This window comes from Oncorhynchus nerka, linkage group LG3 (genome assembly GCF_034236695.1).
Source record: "Oncorhynchus nerka isolate Pitt River linkage group LG3, Oner_Uvic_2.0, whole genome shotgun sequence".
Taxonomy (NCBI): Eukaryota; Metazoa; Chordata; class Actinopteri; order Salmoniformes; family Salmonidae; genus Oncorhynchus; species Oncorhynchus nerka.
In genome coordinates, this window is record NC_088398.1 from 11,322,060 (window position 1) to 11,346,872 (window position 24,813).

At 41.4% G+C, this 24,813-nt stretch overlaps 3 protein-coding genes across 4 annotated transcripts; 2 read left to right on the forward strand and 1 right to left on the reverse strand.

Annotated features, from left to right (window-relative positions):
- Positions 1-106: 106 nt before the first annotated feature.
- On the reverse strand, positions 107-8,382 carry LOC115102642 (solute carrier family 25 member 32-like). Its single transcript, XM_029622791.2, has 7 exons — positions 7,700-8,382; positions 7,294-7,444; positions 4,905-4,990; positions 4,127-4,281; positions 2,095-2,208; positions 1,729-1,874; positions 107-1,445 (listed from the first exon to the last, which is right to left on the reverse strand). Exons 1-7 carry the CDS (start codon positions 7,911-7,913, stop codon positions 1,322-1,324), a joined length of 990 nt encoding a protein of 329 aa, XP_029478651.2. The 5' UTR covers positions 7,914-8,382; the 3' UTR covers positions 107-1,321.
- A 62-nt stretch (positions 8,383-8,444) lies between these two features.
- LOC115102647 (tRNA selenocysteine 1-associated protein 1-like) lies at positions 8,445-11,201 on the forward strand. The gene is made up of 7 exons (XM_029622804.2): positions 8,445-8,578; positions 8,998-9,095; positions 9,273-9,372; positions 9,583-9,635; positions 9,897-10,053; positions 10,144-10,177; positions 10,364-11,201. The coding sequence occupies exons 1-7, from the start codon at positions 8,555-8,557 to the stop codon at positions 10,507-10,509; spliced, it is 612 nt and encodes a 203-aa protein (XP_029478664.1). The 5' UTR covers positions 8,445-8,554; the 3' UTR covers positions 10,510-11,201.
- A 2,907-nt stretch (positions 11,202-14,108) lies between these two features.
- On the forward strand, positions 14,109-23,688 carry LOC115102578 (syntaxin-12-like). Of its 2 annotated transcripts, none has more exons than XM_065008470.1 (10): positions 14,109-14,215; positions 15,198-15,352; positions 15,800-15,869; positions 18,984-19,077; positions 19,493-19,630; positions 19,861-19,907; positions 20,039-20,150; positions 20,561-20,633; positions 20,786-20,868; positions 23,033-23,688. In XM_065008470.1, the coding sequence occupies exons 2-10, from the start codon at positions 15,253-15,255 to the stop codon at positions 23,123-23,125; spliced, it is 810 nt and encodes a 269-aa protein (XP_064864542.1). In that variant the 5' UTR covers positions 14,109-14,215; positions 15,198-15,252; the 3' UTR covers positions 23,126-23,688. The 2 variants fall into 2 exon arrangements, with proteins under 2 accessions (XP_064864542.1, XP_064864543.1); XM_065008471.1 differs by having other exon boundaries at positions 14,120-14,215; positions 15,216-15,352.
- The last annotated feature ends 1,125 nt before the right edge of the window (positions 23,689-24,813 follow it).

A 24,813-nucleotide genomic window follows, 5' to 3' on the forward strand; every position in this document is an offset into this window, starting at 1 on the left:
GAAGCAAAGAAAATCTACCAAATGTTTTCCTATCAGAGAAGAACATTCTTTGAAAATGGCTTTGTTGTTACGCTCCTCGTTTGAATGAGGAGACCAAGGTGCAGTGTGGTAGGCGAACATATTACTTTTATTAAAATGAACACCGAAAAACAACAAAATACAAAATGAACATAAAGTTCTGCAGGCTACACAGCAACTATACAAAAATCAAGATCCCACAAACTAAAGGTGGAAAAAAGGCAGCCTAAGTATGATCTCCAATCAGAGACAACGATAGACAGCTGCCTGATTAGGAACCATACCCAGCCAACAAAGAAATAGAAAAACTAGAATGTCCACCCAAATCACACCCTGACCTAACCAAATAGAGAAATAAAAAGTCTCTCTAAGGTCAGGGCGTGACATTTGTATGACCAGGTAAAATCATAAAGAAATGCATGTGCTGATCCCTTTTTCCAAATGACACGTGAACACAGAACAGCTGTAAAATTGAATCTGAAACAACAAAAAAGCTAACAAATACAAAAGCAACATAAAGGTTGAAACTTGAATAGAATATTTTACCTGAAAGAAATGGACTAATGCCAATTCAAACCTGATATTTCAGCTGAAGACTTCTGAAATTAACAATATTTCAAAGATGTTGAACAGTGCAATCAGTCTCTGTGATCATTTCCTATGACATAATCAACATGAAGGTTTACATGCACTACAGTATGATGCCAATAAGTTAAATTAAAACAAATTGCGGGTACATTAGTACCTCCAGTGAGGTCTGTTCTTCTGTGATGCATCCAAGAGACAGAGACCCGTCTTTAATTACCAGCATTGTCAACATCATGTCTCTGAGAATGCCAAACCTCAAATGTATACGATAGACGCGAATCCTGGTTTTTCATAGTGGTAATAAGATCTAATTCCACCACATGCTTTAGGAGTTCCTTTATGGTTGTTTTGACTCGGCTGCCAGAGGTGTATCTAGGTGATATGTCTGCTCCTGTTGTCCAGTTACCTGCTGTGACAGTTCTGGAGACTTCAGTTGTCCAGTTACCTGCTGTGACAGTTCTGGAGACTTCAGTTGTCCAGTTACCTGCTTTGACAGTTCTGGAGACTTCAGTTGTCCAGTTACCTGCTGTGACAGTTCTGGAGACTTCAGTTGTCCAGTTACCTGCTGTGACAGTTCTGGAGACTTCAGTTGTCCAGTTACCTGCTGTGACAGTTCTGGAGACTTCAGTTCATGGCTTATCTTATCTAGCACCACATACACTGTCTGAGTCCCTTCCTATTTGTGGTCCTTCCATGGCTCTCTCCTTAGTCCTCCTCACTTCTGGCCCATCAGGAAGCGAGACACGTTCTCATAGACCACGAAGGTGATACAGCAGGCTGGGGTGACACGGATCAGGTTGGGCACCATGCCTTTATAGAACCCTACAGCTCCCTCATTCCTGTGGAGTAGGGGCCAAAAGAAACACAGTAGTCACTATGTGGGAGGAAAAAAAACAGATTGAAATGGCAGCATTGGTATGGGCAAGATTTCTTGTGGCTCTCTGTAGAGTTAAGAGTTTGAAGCTGCAGATCTTCGTTGCTTCACACTGTTATGTTACCAAATCCCATGAACATGGTTATATGCTCAGTTAACATTCAATTATACCAAGTTTTGGCTAGTTAACCTAAAACTAGCTGTTTTCCCTGTATGTACAGTAAACCAACAGTGTGGTTTTGGCCTACCTCCATGTCCTCCTGACCACATCCAGGACTCCATTGTACTTATTATGCTGGTCCTGCAGGCGAGCCCGCACCACCTGGTAAGGGTATGTGGTAGCCACAGCAAATATTTTGGATAGAGCTGCCATTGTGATGTATTCCAATGGATTCTGGTCAGATGGAGAGAGAGAGAGAGAGGTTGGAGGAATGATGCCTGAGAGTCACTTCTTTCATAAGCATTACGGTAATTCTTCCAGAAATCCTGCAACACTTAGATGTGGGTTTTCTTTATAAGTACTTTAAAGGTTTATTCCCCATATGGTTGAGTCATTAAAACTAGGTGTGGTTATAGAAGTCTTAATGTTTCCTCACTCTGCAGTCTGCACTCACCAGTTTAGCTTCTGAAGGCATTTTCTTGTATTTGTTGTAGTCTCTCTTCAACTCCTCATAGGCCATGAACTGCAATGCCCCGTGTGACGTGCCAAATAAACCAGGAACATACCCCTGGAGGATTAAACACTGGGGTCATTATCTGTACCTGACAAATACACTTTGAAATTAAATGTTATATATTATCCTCCAAATCCAATTGATATGATCATGGTATTTATAATATTGAAAAATACTTACAGCTGATATAAAAACACTAATATCTTGAAAGACAATTTATCCTATTGACTACCCAGGCTGTTCCAATTCCGGTCCTGGAGGTCCGAAACACTTCCTGGTGTCCCAGATCTGAATTAGTCCCTTGTTAGGAGAAGATGACAATCCGAAGTGTTTTAGCCCTAGAGGACTGTCATTGATCAGCCCTGCCATGTGCATGATCTACTCCTACTAACACTGACTTTGCTGATAACTACTTTATTGAGGAAAGAAATGTACTTATTACCATGACTGTGAACAGCTGTGTAAAGTACAACTTAAGTAGTTTTTTGGGGTATCTGTACTGGTTTGGTGCCGCCTGGTTTGCTTAATATAAGGAATTTGAAATAATTTATACTTTTACTTTTGATACTTAAGTATATTTTAGCAATTACATTTACTTTGATACTTAAGTATATTTTAAACCAGAAACTTAGAATTTTACTCAAGTAGTATTTTAATGGGTGATTTTCACTTTTGCTTGAGTCGTTTCCTATTAATGTATCTTTACTTTTACTGAAGTATAATAATTGGGTACTTTTTCCACAAATGACTGTGAAATGTGGTTGTCTCACTTAGCTATCTTAATTAAGATGAATGCACTAAATGCATGTCCCTCTGGATAAGAGTGTGCTAAATTGCTAAAATGAAAAATAGAGGTACTGCCCCCTAGTTGTAGTCTATAAAACATGCATTCAAATCTTATGCAACTACAGTACATACGTAAAACTTCAATAAAGGCTGCACCCTTGTAACCTTTTGGGTAAACCGACCAAATTCACATAGAAATGTGAGTTATAGGTATGTCACTCATTGAAAGAAAGTCTAAGAAGTGGTAGATCTGTTCTATGTGGCGATTTCTATGATTCTGGTTCTTAAGTTTTGTTTTTGCCTCTTTTACTTTCGGTTTTGTACACCAGCTTCAAACATCTGAAAAAACAATATGTTTGGGTATGGAAAAGCTATTTCACAGCGGTTTAGATGGTAGAATGATTCTCTACACTACACTATACTTGCTTGTAAAATGAAATGAGGCCAACTATTCGATATTTGAGCAACCAGGAAATGGTGGAGCAATTTCTGCATAGTGCATATTTAATAGCAGGGGTGTTTATTTTCTTTAATCACTGAACACAATCTGTGCTTATTAGAGACAGGTTTCTACTTGAGCCAGGCGGCTATTTCGTTAATGCACACAACCTTTGCACAATGAAAAGTTGAAAAGACTACCACACTGATTATTGTGACCAGTATGACCAGTATAAACATTATAATAACAAATCCATTGTAGATCAGACTTGCAAAGACAAGACTGCCAAATCATACACCCCAATTTCGCCCATCAGCTCCATGGAGAGCTCCATTTGATCTCGTGTTTTCTTTTTGGTGGCGCCAACAATGACAGAATTAAATAAAAAATGTTGATCGTGGGAATATCAGAGCTTTGTCTATGGTAACCTCGTAAACAATTCATTTAGACGCAGTGTTTATTTGAAACAGGCGTTTACTTGCTGAAATGTCTGCCGATGCCCAGCTATTAAAAAGGACAGCTATTTGAGACTCAGAATTTAATTGAAGTTTCATGGTACATTGCCTAATTTTAGGCTGTGAGGGGTCATAAGGAGAAAACATGTTTACATATGACACCATTCACATGTCCTGCACATTCACTGGACCTGAACTTGACTTCTAAGCAGACAAGAGTCCAAATAAGCTCTATTCAGGATACAGCCATCATACATACAGATGACAAAACCTGGGTTATAGTGAGCCTCACCCTGTACAGTCCAGGTATCCCCTCATGCCGGTAGATCTTCACCAGTGCATCCATCATCCCTTTGTACTGTTTCCTGGTGGGATCAGCGTTATACTGCAGCACCAGGCGAGTCTTAGTCACCCAGATAGGGTTGGTTAGGGTGAGAGTCAATACACCTGGAGACGGAGGAAACAGAGGTGAGTTTCTGAGCTATCACACACACACACACACACATGAATTAAACCAAACTACAAGCTCTACGCTACACTACATGGAGCCTGTGACGCATGGAGCTGGTGAAGACATCCCTATTTCATTAAGTTGAATTAAAGTCACTTGAGGTTGGTAGAACACGACACAGAGCAGTAGTGTCTTTCTTCCCTTTACCATTGTCTGGCAGTGAGTGCAGTGGATTAGTTTATTCCACTGAACTCTCTAACATGATTAGGGTAAATCACATGACTGTATATAGCCAGAAAAATAATAAAATGTCAGCAAATTTACCAGTAACTGTATACATATGTACTTTTTCCTTAGTCAGAGTCAAATATTTTGTTCCAACCAGTCAGTTTGATTCAACTAATCAAAGTCTGGTCTAGAGGAGCAGACTATGATATGTTTATTTAGCTGTGTAACGGTAACTGTTTGATTGGAATGAAAGCATGGACCGACCCACACTGGACCTATGCGGATAAATCAAACAGTGTTGACCTTCGAAGTTGTGGTTATAGACATTGTATTGACCTCACGCCACCATCAGTGTGTGTGTCCCTGGGGTCTAGACAAAGGCAGTACTAACCTGCTTGGGCGGCTGACAGCAGGTGTTCTGTGGCACTCAGTTCAGAATGACGGCCTTCCTTAGTGTACGCCTTGATGGCATTGTAACTGTGGGGGAAGTTAACACAGACAGTACAGAAAATGAATTGGACACTTCAATAGACAAATCCCTAAGCTACCATTGCTATTTAAAAGTGCTATTGTCAACAGTCATGTTAAGTTATGAGTTCATATTTGATTGGATAGATCATGGAGTTTCAAACTGGGCTACAGGATATCTTCCATTTTTTGGGGGGGGGGTGTTCATGTGAAAAATAATTATATTATGAATATCGCTAATTGCAACAGAATACCATCGTGGATACAATTTTTATGTCTCTGTGTCCAGTATGAAGGAAGTTAGAGGTAGTTTCATAAGCCAATGCCAACTAGTTAGCGTAATGACTTGAAGTCTACACGAACCGTTAGTCTACACCGTTAGTTCCTGTTCAACCGACTCTGGGGAAGTCTCGAACTACCACTTTAATATGGAGGAAATTACAGTCATTGGAGCTAATTACAGGGATTTTGCTGTATAGGAAATTCTTAGGCAGGCATTTTCAGGACAGAAAAACTGTTTCAGTGTCAACTTAAACAACCAAAATAGAAGAAAGCATGCTATATATACACAGTACAAACGTTTGGGCACACCTACTCACTTATAACAGAATCAATAGGCATGTGCCCTGAATGCGATGTTTTTAAAAAATAAAATAGATTCTCCCTGACTGTCTAGCTATTATTTGACTGTTAGTACTCAAATATGGTATTATTAAAAATATATACAGTACCAGTCAAAAGTTTGGACACACCTACTAATTTTCTAAATTGTATAATAATAGTGAATATATCAAAACTATGAAATAACACATATGGAATCATGTACTGTAGTAACCAAAAACAGTGTTGAACAATTCAAAATATATTTTAGCTTTGAGATTCTTCAAATTAGCCACCCTTGGCCTTGATGACAGCTTTGCACACTTTTGGGATTCTCTCAACCAACTTCATGAGGAATGCTTTTCCAACAGTCTTGAAGGAGTTCCAACATATGCTGAGCACTTGTTGGCTGCTTTTCCATAACTCTGCAGTCCAACTCATCCCAAACAATCTCAACTTGGTTGAGGTCGGGTGATTGTGAAGGCCAGGTCATCTGATGCAGCACTCCATCACTCTTCTTCTCAGTCAAATAGCCCTTAAACAGCCTGGAGGTGTGTTGGGTCATTGTCCTGTTGAAAAACAAATAATAGTCCCACTAAGTGCAAACCAGATGGGTGGTAGCCATGCTGGTTAAGTGTGCCTTGAATTCTAAACAAATCACAGTGTCACCAGCAAAGCACCCCCACACCATAACACCTCTCCCTACATGAATCACGGTGGAAACCACATGCGGAGATCATCCGTTCACCTACTCTGCATCTCACAAAGATACGGCGGTTGGAACCAAAAATCTCCAATTTGGACTCCAGACCAAAGGACAGATTTCCACCGGTCTCATGTCCATTGCTTGTGTTTCTTGGCCCAAGCAAGTCTCTTCTTATTGATGTCCTTTAGCAGTCGTTTCTTTGCAGCAATTCTACCATGAAGGCCTGATTCACGCAGTCTCCTCTGAATAGTGGATGTTGAGATGTGCCTGTTACTTGAACTCTGTGAAGCACATATTATTTGGGTTGCAATCTGAGGTGCAGTTAACGCTAATTAACTTATCCTCTGCAGTAGAGGTAATTCTGGGTTTCATCATAGCACTTGATGGTTTTTGCAACTGCACTTGAAGAAACTTTCAAAGTTCTTGACATTATCAGGATTCACTGACCTTCATGACTTAAAGTAATGATGGACTGTTCTTTCTCTTTGCTTATTTGAGCTGCTCTTGCTATAATATGCACTTGGTCTTTTACCAAATAGGGCCATCTTCTGTATACCACCCCTAACTTGTCACAACACAACTGATTGGCTTACACGCATTAAGAAGGAATTCCACAACTTAACTTTTAACAATGCACACTTGTTAATTGAAATTCATTCCAGGTGACTACCTCATGAAGGTGGTTGAGAGAATGACAAGAGTGTGCAAAGCTGTCAAGGCAAAGGGTGGCTACTTTGAAGAATCTCAAATATAAAATATATTTTGATTTAACACTTTTTTGGTTACTACATGATTTCATGGGTGTTATTTCATAGTTTTGATGTCTTCACTATTATTCTACAATATTGTCGCCTTGAAGTAAAAAAACATCAACCTGGGATTGACTACTGAAATAAAAAATACATGTCAGCTGATGCTTGCATGCTGTCATGTCATCTAGCGTAATATTGTAAAGTTATTATCCCAGAGAAAGTAGACCAGTTTGACTTCTTCTGGTTATACATACAAGAAGAAGTAGAGTCCCCATGATGCCCCAGCACCCCAGATGTTTGGGGTGACTCCTTGGTAGAGTCCTCGGACCCCCTCCTGCTGCCACACATTTCTCAAACAATGGATAATGCCATTATATTTAGGTCTCAAGTCCAGTCCATCACTCACTGCAGGAAAAAGACAAGGCAGGGGAAAACATACACTGTCAGAGTCAACATAACATCAACTGTCCATTCAAGTTATAGCCAGGTAGCTAACTACTCCTATGTTATTACCATGTGCTGATTGCATCATTTGCAGGTTCCCAATCGTACACCTGTCAAATGTAGAAGTTAGCTAGCTGCTGCAAATCGTTTTCAGTCCGGACAAATAAACACCTTGTAACTAAGAGTTTTAGAACCACACATTGACCAATATGTTACCTGCAAATCTGATTTTGACTAGGTCAAGAGGGTGCAGCACCAGTGTTGACACGACTCCTCCACTGAGTCCTGCAACCAAATTCTCTATTTTGACATGGCTGTAGACTTGCTGGATATGTCCAGTTATGGAGAAAGGTGTGCTACTTCTAGGGGATCCCGAAGAAGCAGGAAGTCCTGTTGCAGCTGTCTCTTGATTTGAAGCAACAGGACTCATGTTTAGCTAGTTATTAGCTAGTTATTCTGTGAATTTAGCTAGAAGTTAACATCTACTACTTAATTCTTCAGATGTTATTCAACAGAACGCGCACGTTATCATGCTACAGTAAAATCTAACCCCGGAATCCAAAAGGCACATACTTGAAGTAACCATATCATATTTTAAAACGTTTTAGTGACCCACGTTTTTGTCATGTGGACAAGCTACATTTCTGTCTGGCACGACCTTTCCAATGACTCCTTCGCAGCATTTACGCCGCGTTCAAACCAACTGGAGGTATCCGACTTCAGTAAGTTCAAGACAACTGGGAACCAGCTCCGCCTGAGAAAAATCGTTTTGAATCGTCATCCAACTCGGAATTCCAAGCCGGGAACTCGGGTCCCTTGCTTGAACTCCGACTTTCCAACTTGAAGATGATTGCCGCTATTTCAGAGTTCCCAGTTGTCTTGAACGCACCAAGATCACCAAAACGTTTTAGGAAATGTGACGCAATGTGGAGGACTTTACTATCCCATAATGCAACAGTGAACGGCACACCCCCAACCACCAGCCACAAATCCTCTAGATGGCAGTCTGTAGATTTACCACAGTGTGTTATGAAGCTCCACTTACGTTGGTGATCTGAAATTGTAAACAAAATGAGTTGCTTATGGATGGGTAATGTAAGTCCTGATATGTTATTATAATAACGTTGCATGCATAGAAAACTAGCATTAGCATATCCTAGCTCTTGTGTGACTCCCACTTTAGGATAGCTAGTGTTTACCAACCCTCAGTGCTACCACCATGCGAGCAACTAGCTCGTTAGCTAATAGATGCACCCTCAGGCATTTTCATTATTTGGCCAACGTTAACTAGTTCTTGCTCACTTGACAAGCTCTAAAGAGCCCTCTAGTCTCATGAAGCCTGTCATTTCCAGGTGATAAAGACCACCAAGTCAGTGACCCTGAAAGTTTGAGAATATGTTCAGTTGAATGTAGCTAGCTAACTACATTAAGTTACAGGGTGTAGGTAACTTACAGTAGCTAGCTAGAGTAGATGTTTTCTGTTCAACTTAGTGTTTTTCTCTCATCCCCTGTAGCTAGAGCCTTACATGGATGAGAAGTTCATCTCTCGTGCATTCGCCACCATGGGAGAGCTTGTGGTGGGGGTGAGAATCATCCGGAACAAAATGAACTGGTAAGACGGGAGAACATTAGGCTACTGCAATAGAAGGGTTATGACTGAAATACTTTTTTTTGTCTTTGGGAATGTCTAGTAGCCACTGTATATTACTATCACTATTCAACAACAGAAGAAATTGCACAAACACGACACGTACATGTATGTGTTTTGGTCCTTCTCCACTTTGTGTAGGGGTGCGGCAGGCTATTGCTTTGTTGAGCTGGCGGACGATGCCACTGCTGAGAGGTGTCTCAGGAAAGTCAACGGAAAGCCTCTCCCTGGAGCCACACCGGTACAGGGCCACACACACACAGCACTTAATGATTCCACATTGATTTCCAATCTCGAATCGACCCATACCTCCTTCACTTATCTCAGGCACTCTGAGAAGATTGGATATGTATAGGGCATATGGTGAACTCTTGATATACCCATTAACTTTATTAGAGATAAATAACGTCTGGAATAATCCATTCTGAACAAAACACTCTCTTCTCTCCAGCCGAAGAGGTTCAAACTAAACCGCGCCACGTACGGAAGACAAGGAGAGAACAGGTATGTACTGCATGCCACTGAACTGACTTTGTCCAGGGACTAACAGAGCCTCCTTTCATACAGTAGAGAAGGTAGTTGTGTGTAGATGAAAGAAGGCACTTTTACTCCATTCGTTTGGTATGTTCAAGTTATCTCCCATCACGGATGTAGGAAATATCCCAAATAATCCACGCTTTTCATTCATTACTCATTATAAATAGCATATTGATTTTGAATAAATATTATGTTTATTCATAAAGGTTTTCTTTCCTGTATAAACAGAGGTGGTTACTCAGACAACGGGTACAATCAGCCATACTCATACAACAACAGCCAGTACTACCAACAGTACCCTGACTACTACTCCAACTGGGGCTATGACCAGAACACGGGCAGCTACGGAGGTTACAACTACAACCACTATGACTATAGCAACCAGGTGTGTTCTCCCACCCCCTCTACTCTATCGCTCTTTACATATACATAAGCGGTACTATGTTGTGAGGAAAGATCTGTCTCTTTGTTTTAGGGTTATGGGGAGACTGAAGATGATGGATTGGAGTGTGAGTGCTCTGTTTTCTTTCATTTCTCATTATACAAAAAAGCGGCTTAAGTATTTGACACTATTTGACATAATGTATTGAACCCAGGCCAGGAGTATAGCCTACAAACTGCCCAGTCTGTCTGATCTTCATGGCTCTCGTGCTGTGCCCCTTTGTCTGTGTGCCTTGTGTGTGTGCCTCCTGCAGACCCCATGGTGGCACTGGATGTGGTGGCAGCCAACAGGCAGTACATGGAGGAGAGTGAGGAGCTGTATGATGCCCTCACAGACTGCCACTGGCCTGCCCTGGAGCCTCCTGGTCCTACTGCTGCTGCCCCATCCAAGGCACAGTAGAGCTAGCAGACCCCCTGGTCGACAGACAGCAACAGTCAGACTCTCTCAACCTCTCGATGTGGATTGTTTGGAACAGCCCAGTGTGAAGGTTCAAAGGGTAAAGGCATCTCGTCCTGCCTGCCAAGAGTAGCTGGTCTTCAGTGTCTCGTACACTTGCAATGGGCTAAGCTAAGCGAACAGACCACAGTGTATGATTCGTGTGAACCCAGCTCCAGTGACTGAAAGGATGCCCCCCTCATGTTTGAATTTGTATTTTTATTGCTCACCCCCACTCATTTTTGGGGGGTTATTGGGCACTGGTTTGGTTCCAATTGCCCAATGAACAGGCTTTTTCATATTTATTGTCCACACTGGAAAATAGAATAAGATTGAAATATAATCCCTATTCGACACCCTATTCTACCTATTGATTATCTATCTAGGGTCACTTGCTTCTTATTGTGGAGTGGAAGACTGTGTAGTGGGTGTTTTAAACCTTTCTCCTCCACGTTATAATTTGAAAGCTGTGGTACAGACAATTGTTGATTCTGCTTTATGTAAATACTCGTCAACAGAAGACAATGTGGAAGTGCGTGTATTCACTTTATAATATCTTACATGAATAATACATTATAAATGCTTAATAAATTCATATAAATGCTTTTACGTTTTTTAATATAATGAAATATTTTAATAAATAGGTTATGAATGCTTATTCTTCAGAGTTATTATAAGTGTAACTGTTTCATCAATGTCAAATGCGATGTCCTGTATAGCAGGGTATGATGGTATTCTTTATGGCTAGTCTACAGATCACCTCATATTACTGTAGTAGAAATACAGTATCAGATCAGCTTGTTCAGTGATAATAGCTCCAAGACCACATGCTGACTGCAGCAAAGAATATCAGTATCTACAAGCTCACATCACCAGTATTCATATTTCTTGCTTTTGACGATAAATACTTGTGACATTGATGCTCTGAGACCGACATGTATTAAAATGTGGAATAACCTAATTCCGAAGCACACTTCAAGGCCCTAAAATAATCTGTTACTCTATTTGAAAAGATTAACTACAAACCTGCTCTTGTAATAACAAGAGTAGATAGAGAAGCACAAAAACTATGATATGTTTTTGCTCCATGCACTTGAAAATCCATCTTTACTAGTTTAAATTCACCAGATGCCCAGTAATTAATTGAGGGGAAAGTATTCCTTCCTAGAATCCTCAATTATAGGCTGGAATCAGAATCCTGAAACAATAGTAAAACAGCCATTCAGTTTGCATCTGGCTACCTCAATCATTCCACACACCCAGCACCAGAGAGAGTCTATCATTGCAGACTGTTCTCATAGACTCAATGTAACATAGTATACGTATATCCAGAACACTAAAATTAGTATGTTATGTTTAGTTTGGTATGCTTACATAGAAGGTTTCTTATGGCAAAAACAAAAGTAGGTTGGTCAGTCGGTTGGAATGGGTGGGTGGATCATGTGAACGTCTAACACCCCAAAGGTTGCGAGTTCGAATATCATTATGGACAATTTTTACATTTGAGCTAATTAGCAACTTAGCATGTTAGCTAACCCTTCCCCCAACCCTAACCCTTTTACTTAACCCTTCCCCTAACCTTAATCCTTTTAGCTAACCCTTCTCCAAACCTTAACCCCTAGAGCTAGTTAACATTAGCGTTAGCCACCTAGCTAACGTTAGCCACAACAAATTGGAATTTGTAACATATATGTTTTGCAAATTTGTAACATATTGTACGTTTTTCAATTGGTAACATACGAACTGGATGATGGACATCAACAAATGAATACATACCATATGAAACGTAACATATACTAAATCAGTGGTCACCAAACAGTCGATCTCCAAGGCATTCCTAGTCGATCACCAAACATTTCTGTAAAAAACCCAACGATAAAGCCTTGCGTTCCTATTTTTTGTTTTGAGCTGTTGCCCTAGCACCGGGAAGGCAAAGTGTTCCCATGTTTAACCATTTCATGTGTCTGAAGGTAGAACTCCGCCTACCCGGTAGGCCCAGAGAACAACTCAAGTGCATCTATAGGCCTACAGCTTGCCAAAGAGATGGCTCAGATGACTGTGTCTGCACAGTTCCTCGAGCCATAGACTGGAAAAAATAAGCATCAAACGCACAGCAAAGTTGATACTGAGATTTAAAAACTTTTAAGACCATGCCTAGAGAGAGAAAACGGATACAGCAAAGAGCTGCTGTTTTTATGTGTAAATTCATGTTTAAGTTGATATTCAGCACTGTCAACACTTTGTTCAAAACCGCTATAAGCCATTAAATGTGCGTTCTCCCTACTTCCAAACGCTACAAACAGTACTGCAGCTGCAATGAATGAGTATAGCGAAGTGTTCCGATCAACTTGTCTCCTTTAATATCAAGGAATATTTCACTTTCTCTGGACATAGGAGTAACAACATGAATTGGTGCATGAGGCAGAAATAATGCAGTGTGACTTGAGTTTCGCCATCAGCTGGAAGACTGTCCATTTTTCTCAGCAGAGGGAAGGAAGGTGGAGGGACAATGAGTCGGGTGAGAGGCAGTCTCACCACTAGTCCCTCCCTCCCCTCAAACTGACCATCAGATGTAGGCCATCAGTCGAAAAAATAAATAATATATTTCTGCCCCTGAACAAGGCAGTTAACCCACTGTTCCTAGGCCGTTATTGTAAATAAGAATGTGTTCTTAACTGACTTGCCTAGTTAAATAAGGTTAAATAAAAATGATGCTCACTTAGCAGTGCTTCACGAGTAATACAACAAATTATCTATTACCAGTGTGATCATCTACCAGTTTTTTTTCCCTAAATAGTCTGAGAAGAACAACATTGGCAGGGTAATTCCAGCATAACCAATACGCAGTGATAATGTATTGGGCCTATAGCCTACTGCACAAACCTCATTGCTACAGTACTGTTTTTAATTGGTTAATGTTGCATAGGCTTACGTTTTTTAAGTCATGATTTAAAAAGTCAGTGGTAGATCTCAGCTTGCATTTTGACTAAATGGAATGTCACGGATTTACGTACAGAATAATACGAAATGCTCTGAGACCATGTTGCAACATTTTACCCACTCAATCTGTTCATGTCCTACTAATGGGCCTGACACCGGCTGGTCATGTGAGTGCAGCTCAGTGCAGCAGCCTTTGGGATCCATTATAAGAAGCAGTGTGAAAGTCATGGGACAGGCACAGGGCAGCCTACTACTGCTGGTCTCTATTAAACCAAAAGACTTAGTTATTCTATCGTTAGTTATGTTGACCTAGATTTTAGGACTGACTGACGGATGTTGCTCATAGTGGCTTGATAATAATGAACCTGCAGATTGAGTTGCACTCCAATCATATCCCAACGCTCATATCAGAGATACGAATCTGTCATCAACAGAGAAAGTAGCCTATAACCTAACATAAACAAATCCGAATTCATAAAATTAGTTACTTTTCTATCGGGATATACTTGACCCGAAGTGGCTATTTTACTTATGTAGTACAGATCTAGTATGTTGTTTCAGTTGATGAGTTTTTGTCTGCTGCCTCAGAATATGAGTAGAGTAGCGACTTTGACACGACATGCGCACGCTGAAATACTGTGACGTCGCATTATGGGCTCGGTCTTAAAGAAATCTCATAACACAGAGACATAAACTGGAAACGACGCGTTATACTGCAATCCCATTGAAAGTAAGGGTTTTATCATAATATTGTATCAACCATTTTACAGATGTAAGTAGAAAACATATTTATATTGATTGTCTACACTGGTAAAAACCACCCAGAAAGTAGGCTACGTTGCGACTGCCAGTGCCCCTAACTGTCAGTGATTCAACTGGATAGGCTACGTTGTATCTACCGCGTTCAACACATAATATGGAACTGGTTATAATTGTTTCTAACCCAATGCAAAGTGTAGCTGTTTTCTTAATGAATTTGAATTGCTTGTCTTCCGCCTTTTAATTATGCTAGTGGCCTATAGGCTATACAACCCATTGTACCCAATAGCCTATATGAGCATGTCAGACTGACTGAAGGCTCTCTATAAAACATGTTGAATGTTATTCCGGCTTGTCGCTGTCACTTTATATTTTTTGCCGAGATTTCAGATGTTATGGTTGAATAATAGTGTTAGACCGAGGCTATTCTTAAATAGTCATTCATGTTCAATTGGGCTATACTATAGCCTACAATCATGAAATGAGCAGCTCACAGAATTGTCTAATTAATAATCAGTTAACATGATAGCAACGTGACCTCATATCTTGGTCATGGTTGATCCGCTGAATACAATTTCTGGGATATTTTTTTGCAACAGTAAACTATTGTTATCTGGGCCATTATAATGAAGTAGAGCGCCAAATAGACTGGTATTTTTGTTATGTGCACATGGATAGCCAGCCTACAGTTGGCTCGGGTGCCTGCCGGAACCTTCGCTCCGATTGTAAACAACCTGCGTTCATAACGAAATGTGGCCTAGCCTATGCGGCAATGTGCACTGTAAGTTGTCGATATATTATAGCCCACCCATGTGGTCGGATGGAGGATAAACCACAACTATTTTTCCTTTCAAGCCTTACTCTTATGTAGCTTCAAATTATGATATTATATGTACTCTGATAATGGTGCTTGTTTGAATATTTGAAGGCTGCTATATGTGACTGTATGACAGGTGTGTCCAACAATTCAGTTCCCACTACGGAGTGTGACAGACGCCAGGAACAAGGATGTCATACGGGAGAACAGACAGCTACCACTCGCAGCCGCGAGACTTCAGCAACCTCACCCAGACATGCAGTGTCAACATCCAGAAAATCACACAGAACAGTGAGTGGTGAAATGAACAAGACAGTGACAGAACCCAGTGTTTTACTGCTGCAAGCGACACCTTGTTGCAATGCACATTTCCATATATGGTATATTAAAGTAGGCACATTCTATTCTATAACCTACCCTAACACCAGACACTCACACTTTGGACAATTTACTATCACAAATAAGTCTAGGAGGCTTGATGTTTTGGGTCTATTTGTGTCTTCCACCTACTTCTGATCTCCTCTCTGAAATGAACTAGTATGAGGCAGAGATGTCTGAAGTCAAGAAGAGGACCTTCAGAGACAATAATAGCCTGAGTATGCCTACAGTATATAGTGCTCTATTTAGAGCGAGAGAGAGAAAGAGGGATAAAGAGAGAGAAGAGTTGTTCTATCCTGCGTTCTCAGTTCCCCCTTCTCTTAGTTCAGCTCACTTCACAGTGTTTGTTTTGCTATACAGCTGGGCAGATCAAAACCATGCTGTACCAGATGGGGACGAGGCAAGAGACCCCAGAGCTGCAGGACAGACTGTGAGTACTACTGACACTACTGCTGACTACTCCTACAGTTAGTCTTTTCCACCACTGATGGGGCAGCAAGAGACCCCAGAGCTGCAGGACAGACTGTGAGTACTACTGACACTACTGCTGACTACTCCTACAGTTAGTCTTTTCCACCACTGATGGGGACAGCAAGAGACCCCAGAGCTGCAGGACAGACTGTGAGTACTACTGACACTACTGCTGACTACTCCTACAGTTAGTCTTTTCCACCACTGATGGGGACAGCAAGAGACCCCAGAGCTGCAGGACAAACTGTGAGTACTACTGACACTACTGCTGACTACTCCTACAGTTAGTCTTTTCCACCACTGATGGGGACAGCAAGAGACCCCAGAGCTGCAGGATAGACTGTGAGTACTACTGACACTACTGCTGACTACTCCTACAGCTGCAGGATAGACTGTGAGTACTACTGACACTACTGCTGACCTACAGTTAGTCTTTTCCACCACTGATGGGGACAGCAAGAGACCCCAGAGCTGCAGGACAGACTGTGAGTACTACTGACACTACTGCTGACTACTCCTACAGTTAGTCTTTTCCACCACTGATGGGGACAGCAAGAGACCCCAGAGCTGCAGGACAGACTGTGAGTACTACTGACACTACTGCTGACTACTCCTACAGTTAGTCTTTTCCACCACTGATGGGGACAGCAAGAGACCCCAGAGCTGCAGGACAGACTGTGAGTACTACTGACACTACTGCTGACTACTCCTACAGTTAGTCTTTTCCACCACTGATGGGGACAGCAAGAGACCCCAGAGCTGCAGGACAGACTGTGAGTACTACTGACACTACTGCTGACTACTCCTACAGTTAGTCTTTTCCACCACTGATGGGGACAGCAAGAGACCCCAGAGCTGCAGGACAGACTGTGAGTACTACTGACACTACTGCTGACTACTCCTACAGTTAGTCTTTTCCACCACTGATGGGGACAGCAAGAGCATCACTAATGAAATATATACAGTTGAAGTCGGAAGTTTACATACACTTAGGTTGGAGTTATTAAAACTCTTTTTCAACCACTCCACAAATTTCATGTTAACAAACTATAGTTTTGGCAAGTCGGTTAGGACATCTACTTTGTGCATGACACAATTAATTTTTCCAACAATTGTTTACAGACAGATTATTTCGCTTATAATTCACTGTATCACAATTCCAGTGGGTCAGAAGTTTACATACACTAAGTTGACTGTGCCTTCAAACAGCTTGGAAAATTCCATAAAACGATGTCATGGCTTTGGAAGCTTCTGATAAGCCAATTGACACCATTTGAGTCAATTGGAGGTGTACCTGTCGATGTATTTCAAGGACTACCTTCAAACTCTGCCTCTTTGCTTGACATCATGGGAAAAATTTTAAAAATCAGCCAAGACCTCAGAAAAAAATTTGTAGACCTCCACAAGTCTGGTTCATCCTTGGGAGCAATTTCCAAACGCCTGAAGGTACCACGTTTATCTGTACAGACAATAGCACGCAAGTATAAACACCATGGGACCACACAGCTGTCATACCACTCAGGAAGGAGACGTGTTCTGTCTCCTAGAGATGAATGTACTCTGGTGCGAAACGTGCAAATCAATCCCAGAACAACAGCAAAGGACCTTGTGAAGACGCTGGAGGAAACAGGTAGAGAAGTGTCTATATCCACAGTAAAACGAGTCCTATTTCAACATAACCTGAAAGGCCGCTCAGCAAGGAAGAAGCCACTGCTCCAAAACCGCCATAAAAAAGCCAAACTACGATTTGCAACTGCACGTGGAGACAAAGATCCCACTTTTTGGAGAAATGTCCTCTGGTCTGATGAAACAAAAATAGAACTGTTTGGCAATAATGGCCATCGTTATGTTTAGAGGAAAAAGGGAGTGGCTTGCAAGCCGAAGAACACCGTCCCAACCGTGAGGCATGGGGGTGGCAGCATCATTTTGTGGGGGTGGTTTGCTGCAGGAGGGACTGGTACACTTCACAAAATAGATGGCATCATGAGGGAAGAGGAAAATAATGTGGATATATTGAAGCACCATCTCAAGACATCAGTCAGGAAGTTAAAGCTTGGTCGCAAATGGGTCTTCCAAATGGACAATGACCCTGTCACGACTCCTACCGAAGGTGGCTTCCCCTTCCCGTTCGGGTGGCGCTCGGCGGTCGTCGTCGCCGGCCTACTAGCTGACACTGATTCTTTCCTCCCCCCCTTGTCTGTTTTTATTGGTTACACCTGTTATGCATTGTGGTGATTAGTTGGGCTTTATTAGTCAGCCGTCCCGCCTGTTTCTTTGTGCATGATTGTTTGTGTAACATTTGTGTAGTTGGAGTCGAACGTGTTTGTTCCTGTTCGTGGGTTTTTGCTGGACTGTTTTAGTCCCCATGTTTGGGGCATTTGTTTTTTAGCGCCCAGTGTTTCGTGGGGTGGCCTATGTTCGCCGTGTGAGCATTAAAGAGCACTACCTTGAACTCTCTGTTTCCTGCACCTGACTTCACACCCACGACACCCAGATCGTTACAGACCCCAAGCATACTTCCAAAGTTGTGGCAAAATGGCTTAAGGACAACAAAGTCAAGGTATTGGAGTGGCCATCACAAAGCCCTGACCTCAATCCTATAGAAAATGTGTGGGCAGAACTGAAAAGGCGTGTGCCGAGCAAGGAGGCCTACAAACCTGACTCTGTTACACCAGCTCTGTCAGGAGGAATGGGCCAAAATTCACCAAACTTATTGTGGGAAGCTTGTGGAGGCTACCTGAAATGTTTGACCCAAGTTAAACAATTTTAAGGCAATGCTACCAAATACTAATTGAGTGTATGTAAACTTCTGACCCACTGGGAATGTAATGAAATTAAATTAAAGCTGAAATAAATCATTCTCTCTACTATTATTCTGACATTTCACATTTTTAAAATAAAGTGGTGATCCTAACTGACCTAAAACCGGGACTTTTTACTCAGATTAAATGTCAGGAATTGTATTAAAAAAAAAATGGGAAAAAAAAATGAGTTCAAATGTATTTGGCTAAGGTGTATGTAAACTTCCGACTTCAACTGTATGTATGTGTGTTTGTGTGTTTGCTACTCACAGCCAACAGGTACAGCACTACACCAACCAGCTGGCCAAAGAGACCAACAGACACCTGAAAGATCTGGGCTCCCTGCCTCTCCCTCCCTCTGAACAGGTGAGTGGAAGTTATATGCATAGATACTGTATATTTTTTTATAGTTCTTTGGAAGAATTCCACATCTATGAACTGGTCCCAGATCTGTTTGTGTAAGCATATCTGGGACCAGGCTACATCAAATTCCTACTAATACTAACATTTTAACAAACTGTATGTCGATATTCTTGTGTTCTATTTCCTGATACAGTATATCATCTTATCTAACAACCCAAATGTGTAAATCATATCTAACTCTGGCGAGGACATCTCACTATACAGTATATCCTACTGAATCTATTCTATTCTGCTCTGCTCTACTCTATTCTATTTTACTGTACTCTACTGTACTCTGCTCTACTTTTCTGTACTCTACTCTACACTACTCTACTCTACTCTAATCTACTTTACTGTATTGTGTGATTGATCCTTCCAGAGACAGCAGAAGATCCAGAAGGACCGACTGATGAATGACTTCTCTGCAGCGCTCAACAACTTCCAGGCAGTCCAGCGACGGGCGGCTGAGAAGGAGAGGGAATCAGTGGCCAGGGCCCGGGCCGGGTCCCGCCTCACAGTAAACACCCTGCTTTCTCATTGGCCTAGAATTAGCCATCTGTCATAGTCACTCACCAATAGTGTTATTAGAAATGCATTGTCATATTACAGACTTATTAGTGCCATGCAATGTGAATGAGAGTGTTTCAATGATGGGTTTGTCATAAGGTGAATGCACCAATTTGTAAGTCGCTCTGGATAAGAGCGTCTGCTAAATGACTTAAATGTAAATGTTTGTTTTTATTTCAGCAGGAAGATGAGGGGAACGTCGATGAACAACTTGTTACATTTGAAAAGTAGGTACACAGTTTAGGTAGAATCCTATCAAATATTCTGTTCGAATAAAAATGTTAAGTTGTAACAAAGGTGTGTGTTTGTGTGTGTCTGTGCCCGTTCGTGTGTGTGTTTGGTGTGTGTGTGTGTGTAGAGATGATGATGACTGGAGTCAGAGTCAGACCCAGCAGCTGGAGGAGCCAGAGGTCACAGAGGAGGACCTGGAAGTCATCAAGGAGAGGGAGACCAACATCAGGCAGCTAGAGGTACTCACCCAGCTACCAGCTCCACTCACATTCCATACAGGAATCACAAAGCCACACTACATTTACATTTTAGTCATTTGAACTCCAAATCAACCCTTTGCCCAAACTCTAGTCAGTGGAGGCTGGTGGGAGGACCTATAGGAGGACGGGCTCTGTGTAATGGCTGGAATGGAATAAATGGAACAGTATCAAACACGTCAAACATATGCAAACCACATGTTTGATACCGTTCCATTTATTCCATTCCAGCCATTACACAGAGCCTGTCCTCCTATAGCCTGCCCTTAGCCCCCATTCCCGAGTATAGCCACTCCTGTAAATCTGACAGGACTGGGTAGGGGGTAGGGTTCGATTTGGACATCAGCCTAACTAACCCTGGTGGTGATATTCTCCTTCTCCTCTCCGTCCAGTCTGACATCATGGATGTAAACCAGATCTTTAAGGACCTGGCTGTGATGATCCACGACCAGGGAGAGATGATCGGTTAGTAGACGTGAAATGGATTTTCTCCCTTTCCGGTTTGATATCATGCTGGTTCAGAAGGTTGCTGTCTGTGATGGTGATCTGATACTGTATCAGTCCTGGCTCCTGTGACCCTGCCCTTCACTGTGTCACCTCTCCTCTCTGTTTCACAGACAGCATTGAGGCTAACGTGGAGAGTGCAGAGGTCCATGTAGACAGAGGGACCGGACAGCTCCAAAGGGCCGCCTACTACCAGGTAGGGCTGTGACAATCATGGAATGACCACCATTATTGTCATAATTGTCATTTTTGTTGAAAAATGTTTGAGCTTATAATGCATCTTTGAAAATGAGCTATAGCATACCTAATGAATACTAGTCTAATAAAAAGCATGAGCTGGCGCACACCCAGATACATTTTTTTAGTGTATAGGTGCTGACTAATGGAGAATATACCTAATGTTTTTTTTATACCTAATGAATACAACACAGCTTTGGTGATACCCCTGTCGTGTCTTTGGCTATGCCGGATTAAGTGATTTGACATGCTATTCTATAAAATAATTTTTCTGTAATTAACATTACCTGATTAAGCTAATCAGGTAGATAATTAACTAGAATGTCGGGGCACCACAATATAATGTTTATAGAGCTGTTACCTTCTGAATAAACTCTTAAAGACCTAGTAATCTTTTACATCAGTAACAGTCAATATTTAATCGTCACCTTATTTCAGTCTCATCTGAAAGTTATAAATTCTTGGTTATCTTCACAAACCCTGGCTAACCAGTTGAATCAGCAATACAAAATTTGCTTTAATCATTTATTTACTAAATACCTAAATAATCACACAGAATTACATATACACAGAATGTATCATACATTGATTACAAATGATGTCATAAAGGAAAACATCCCTAGTGGACGGAACAGATATGACAGGCTGGGTACAGCACTTTGAGATATCAGCTGATGTACGAAGGGCTATATAAATACATTTGATTTGACAGCTGGTTACACACAGAGAGGGGGTTTGGGTTTGAGTGAAAGAGCTGGAAGACTGAGTAACAAAGGGAGAAGCTATGCTATCGTAAATACAGTATCTTATGCATTCCAAATTACTGCCCATTTGAAAAAGGAAAATGCAATAAATTTTTACTCTGAGCTGCGTAGATCGTAGGCCGGGTTGTCCAGCATGGTTCTCTGGTCCTCTGAAGACTGTCTAGTGGTGAACTGGAGCGTGGTAGAATGGATACTCTGTCCGTCCTCTCCTAGCCCACGTTTAGCGGGCGGAGGGGGTAGCACTTCTTTAGTGAATAAGAGTTCAAAGTTCACACCAAGTGGTCATACTTTAAGCTCATGCTATATTCTGGCTGGTATAGTCGAAATTCATCCTTCCGGCATGTAGGTTGTCACCTTCACATTGAAATTCGATGCCAATTGCGTTAGGTTCTTGCTGATGGTGGCTTAGTTCTGTAAGTGGTCTTTGTCCTTTCAACATGGGGACTGCCAGTCCGCACGTCCTTGGAACAGGAAGTTACATTTTCGTAAAGGGGCTTATATAGGATTGGGAGAGAGGGCCGTGTTTCGTAGTTTACTACCAGTGTTCACATGGGCGGGGCCACTGAGTTGAGCATAGTTTCTCGATGATAAACCGTTCTCTCATTTAAGAAGCTAAAATTACATTTAATCTTTTCACAAATAGTTTCATATTTAAACATTTAAATTGCACAACAATTCCATGTGAATCTGATAACTAGAATGTGTCGACTTTCCAAGATACAGTTTGTCATCCTGTCATCAGTAATCATGCCTCAGACGCAAACTGAACTGACATCATATTCATTAAGTCCCAACACATATTTTCAACTGGTTGGATTACCGAAATATGGTTCCGTTTCCCTCCTTTTAGATGTGCCCAGAATCTCAAAGTTAACAAAGGACTTTTTCAAGAGTCAACTCTATAGAGTAGAGAGAGGGGGGGGTCATGACACCCTTGTCTCAAAAACTAATGGTTTTGACCATTTGGAACTTTTGGAAAGGAAGCTTTTCCTCCCAAACGTGCCGTTCTGCTTGTAAAACAACTTTACCCTCTTCATGTAATAATGAAAAACTGCTATTGGGTAAACTATTTCTAAATGAAAATAAAGTTTAATCCCCCCTCCTAAAACATATTAAGACCATTCTGACAATAGTTTTGGTTATTGTCCATACTTGTCGTTTACACAATTATACAACGATTGTGTCAGCCCTACTACCAGGTATCAACACCATCACAACATGGGCTGTGTTTGATTTGTAGATAAGTCCGAACACTCTGTTGATGATCAACGTCATTCATTTAACCAGGCGAGTCAGTTAAGAACAAATGATTATTTCCAGTCAGAAATCACGGCCTGTTTGTGCTCCCTCCCCCTGTAGAGGAAGTCCCGTAAGAGGATGTGTATGCTGGCCATGGTGGTGTCTCTGGTGGTCACCGTCCTGGCTATCATCATTTGGCAGGCCATCAAATGAGAGGACAGGAAGAGCACTGGGGAAGGATTTTAATGGTACATCGCACTGACAGCCTAGAATGGCTTCCAATGGAACTTCTGAGTGAGTGAATATGTGTGTGGGGGGGCACGGGTGTGCACGGGCGTGCTTTCAAGCAAGATATAGACAGAGGCGTAAGGAATAGATTGTATAAATTCTCTTCCCCATCTGTATATATGATATACTAACTGTTCTAACAGCCCTGCACTTACTTCCATGTCAGAAATGCAAATCATCTCTGTCATCATTACATACATTACTGTGTTAGAATATGTCTGATCTAATGCAATATTGCACAAGTTTGTATGTATATAAATGACATGTGTACGGTTTGATATGGTTTATTTTCTGCCTCCCTATTCTCTTCATGCTGTGAATGTCTGATTCTCATCCAGATGTCTTATAGTCTATAGTATTACCACAAGGACATGATGTAGTTGAGATAAGGAAGAGTCCTTTGATAGCACACAAACAACAAACAAAATGTTTGTATTATTACTATGATTATTATGATTATTATTATGCTCACTTTCATTAATAAAATCAACTGTGCAAAAGAGTCCCGACTGTGTCACGCATGGCTATGTACGTTCCACAAGATGGCGCTGTTATACCGGTATTATGAGGTAAACTTATCAGGTTTACACAAGAACCACGTAGTCTACCATGCTGTTATTTAGCTATTAAACAAGTCAAGATATACTAAAGCGTGTAGTAGTCTTGCAATTTTGCAGTGGTATTGATGATGTGTGGTAGGTTGGTTAACATATTGGTACCTTAATAAAACATGTTTACCATATGTTTATAAGACACTGTCCTGCTAAATATGCACAAGGTTAGAGATCATTTCCCATGGTACTGTCATGGGGATTTGCAACGGTGATGACGGTTATTGTGGAGGCTGTCATGCTCGACTCACACCTCTCCCTTGTGATTAGTGCGCTAGCCTAGTTTACCCCTGCTCCAGGTCTATTACCTACGGGTGTTGCCTTTCCAGGTCTTGTCCCAATCCTAGTGCCCTGCTGATTCCAGCTGTGGCACCAGCCTTACAGTCAATGGTCGCCAGGGTGGGGGAAACCTGTAATAAAAACCACTCAGCAAGACAGCTAACTCAGGGGATAGGGCGACCAATAGTTCCCCAGACTCTCCTAGGACTGTAAGATACATTCTCTACTCGGCAACTGTCATTATTAAAATAATATTTTATTTTACACAAACCCTTCATCTGTGGACCTGGAGTTACTCCCTGTAATGTAATTACTGTTCCATGAGATGAGAGGTATAGTTACCGTCAGCGTTGGGTAGGTTACTTTCTAAATGTAATCCATTACAGTTACTAGTTACCTGTCAAATTGTAATCAGTAACACAACTTTTGGATTACCCAAACTCAGTAATGTAATCTGATTACAGTCCGTTACTTTTAGATTACTTTCCCCTTAAGATGCATTATAAGAAGACAAAAATGACATCTATTTCAGGATAAATCAATGTTAAAGTTTACATAGCTGGCCATAAATGGATGTTAAATTTAATTTCAAACTTCTTCAGGCTAGGGTCTATTTTTCTCCACATCCTGTCTGACTGACATGCCCAAAGTAAACTGCCTGTTACTCAGGCCGAGAAGCCAGGATATGCATATAATTGGTACCATTGGATAGAAAACACTTTG

What these genes read in the sequence shown, in the direction of transcription:
- LOC115102642 (XM_029622791.2), bottom strand. Translation starts at nt 7,913, where the DNA reads ATGAGTCCTGTTGCTTCAAATCAAGAGACAGCTGCAACAGGACTTCCT. An exon ending in GCTGTCAGCCGCCCAAGCAG is followed by an intron (nt 4,282 to 4,904) that starts GTTAGTACTGCC and finishes CTCCGTCTCCAG; the next exon opens with GTGTATTGACTCTCACCCTA. An exon ending in GTGGTCAGGAGGACATGGAG is followed by an intron (nt 1,446 to 1,728) that starts GTAGGCCAAAAC and finishes CCTACTCCACAG; the next exon opens with GAATGAGGGAGCTGTAGGGT.
- LOC115102647 (XM_029622804.2), top strand. Translation starts at nt 8,555, where the DNA reads ATGAGTTGCTTATGGATGGGTAAT. An exon ending in CTCTCCCTGGAGCCACACCG is followed by an intron (nt 9,373 to 9,582) that starts GTACAGGGCCAC and finishes TCTTCTCTCCAG; the next exon opens with CCGAAGAGGTTCAAACTAAA. An exon ending in TGAAGATGATGGATTGGAGT is followed by an intron (nt 10,178 to 10,363) that starts GTGAGTGCTCTG and finishes TGCCTCCTGCAG; the next exon opens with ACCCCATGGTGGCACTGGAT.
- LOC115102578 (XM_065008470.1), top strand. Translation starts at nt 15,253, where the DNA reads ATGTCATACGGGAGAACAGACAGCTACCACTCGCAGCCGCGAGACTTC. An exon ending in CCAGAAAATCACACAGAACA is followed by an intron (nt 15,353 to 15,799) that starts GTGAGTGGTGAA and finishes TTTGCTATACAG; the next exon opens with CTGGGCAGATCAAAACCATG. An exon ending in CCAACATCAGGCAGCTAGAG is followed by an intron (nt 20,151 to 20,560) that starts GTACTCACCCAG and finishes CTCTCCGTCCAG; the next exon opens with TCTGACATCATGGATGTAAA.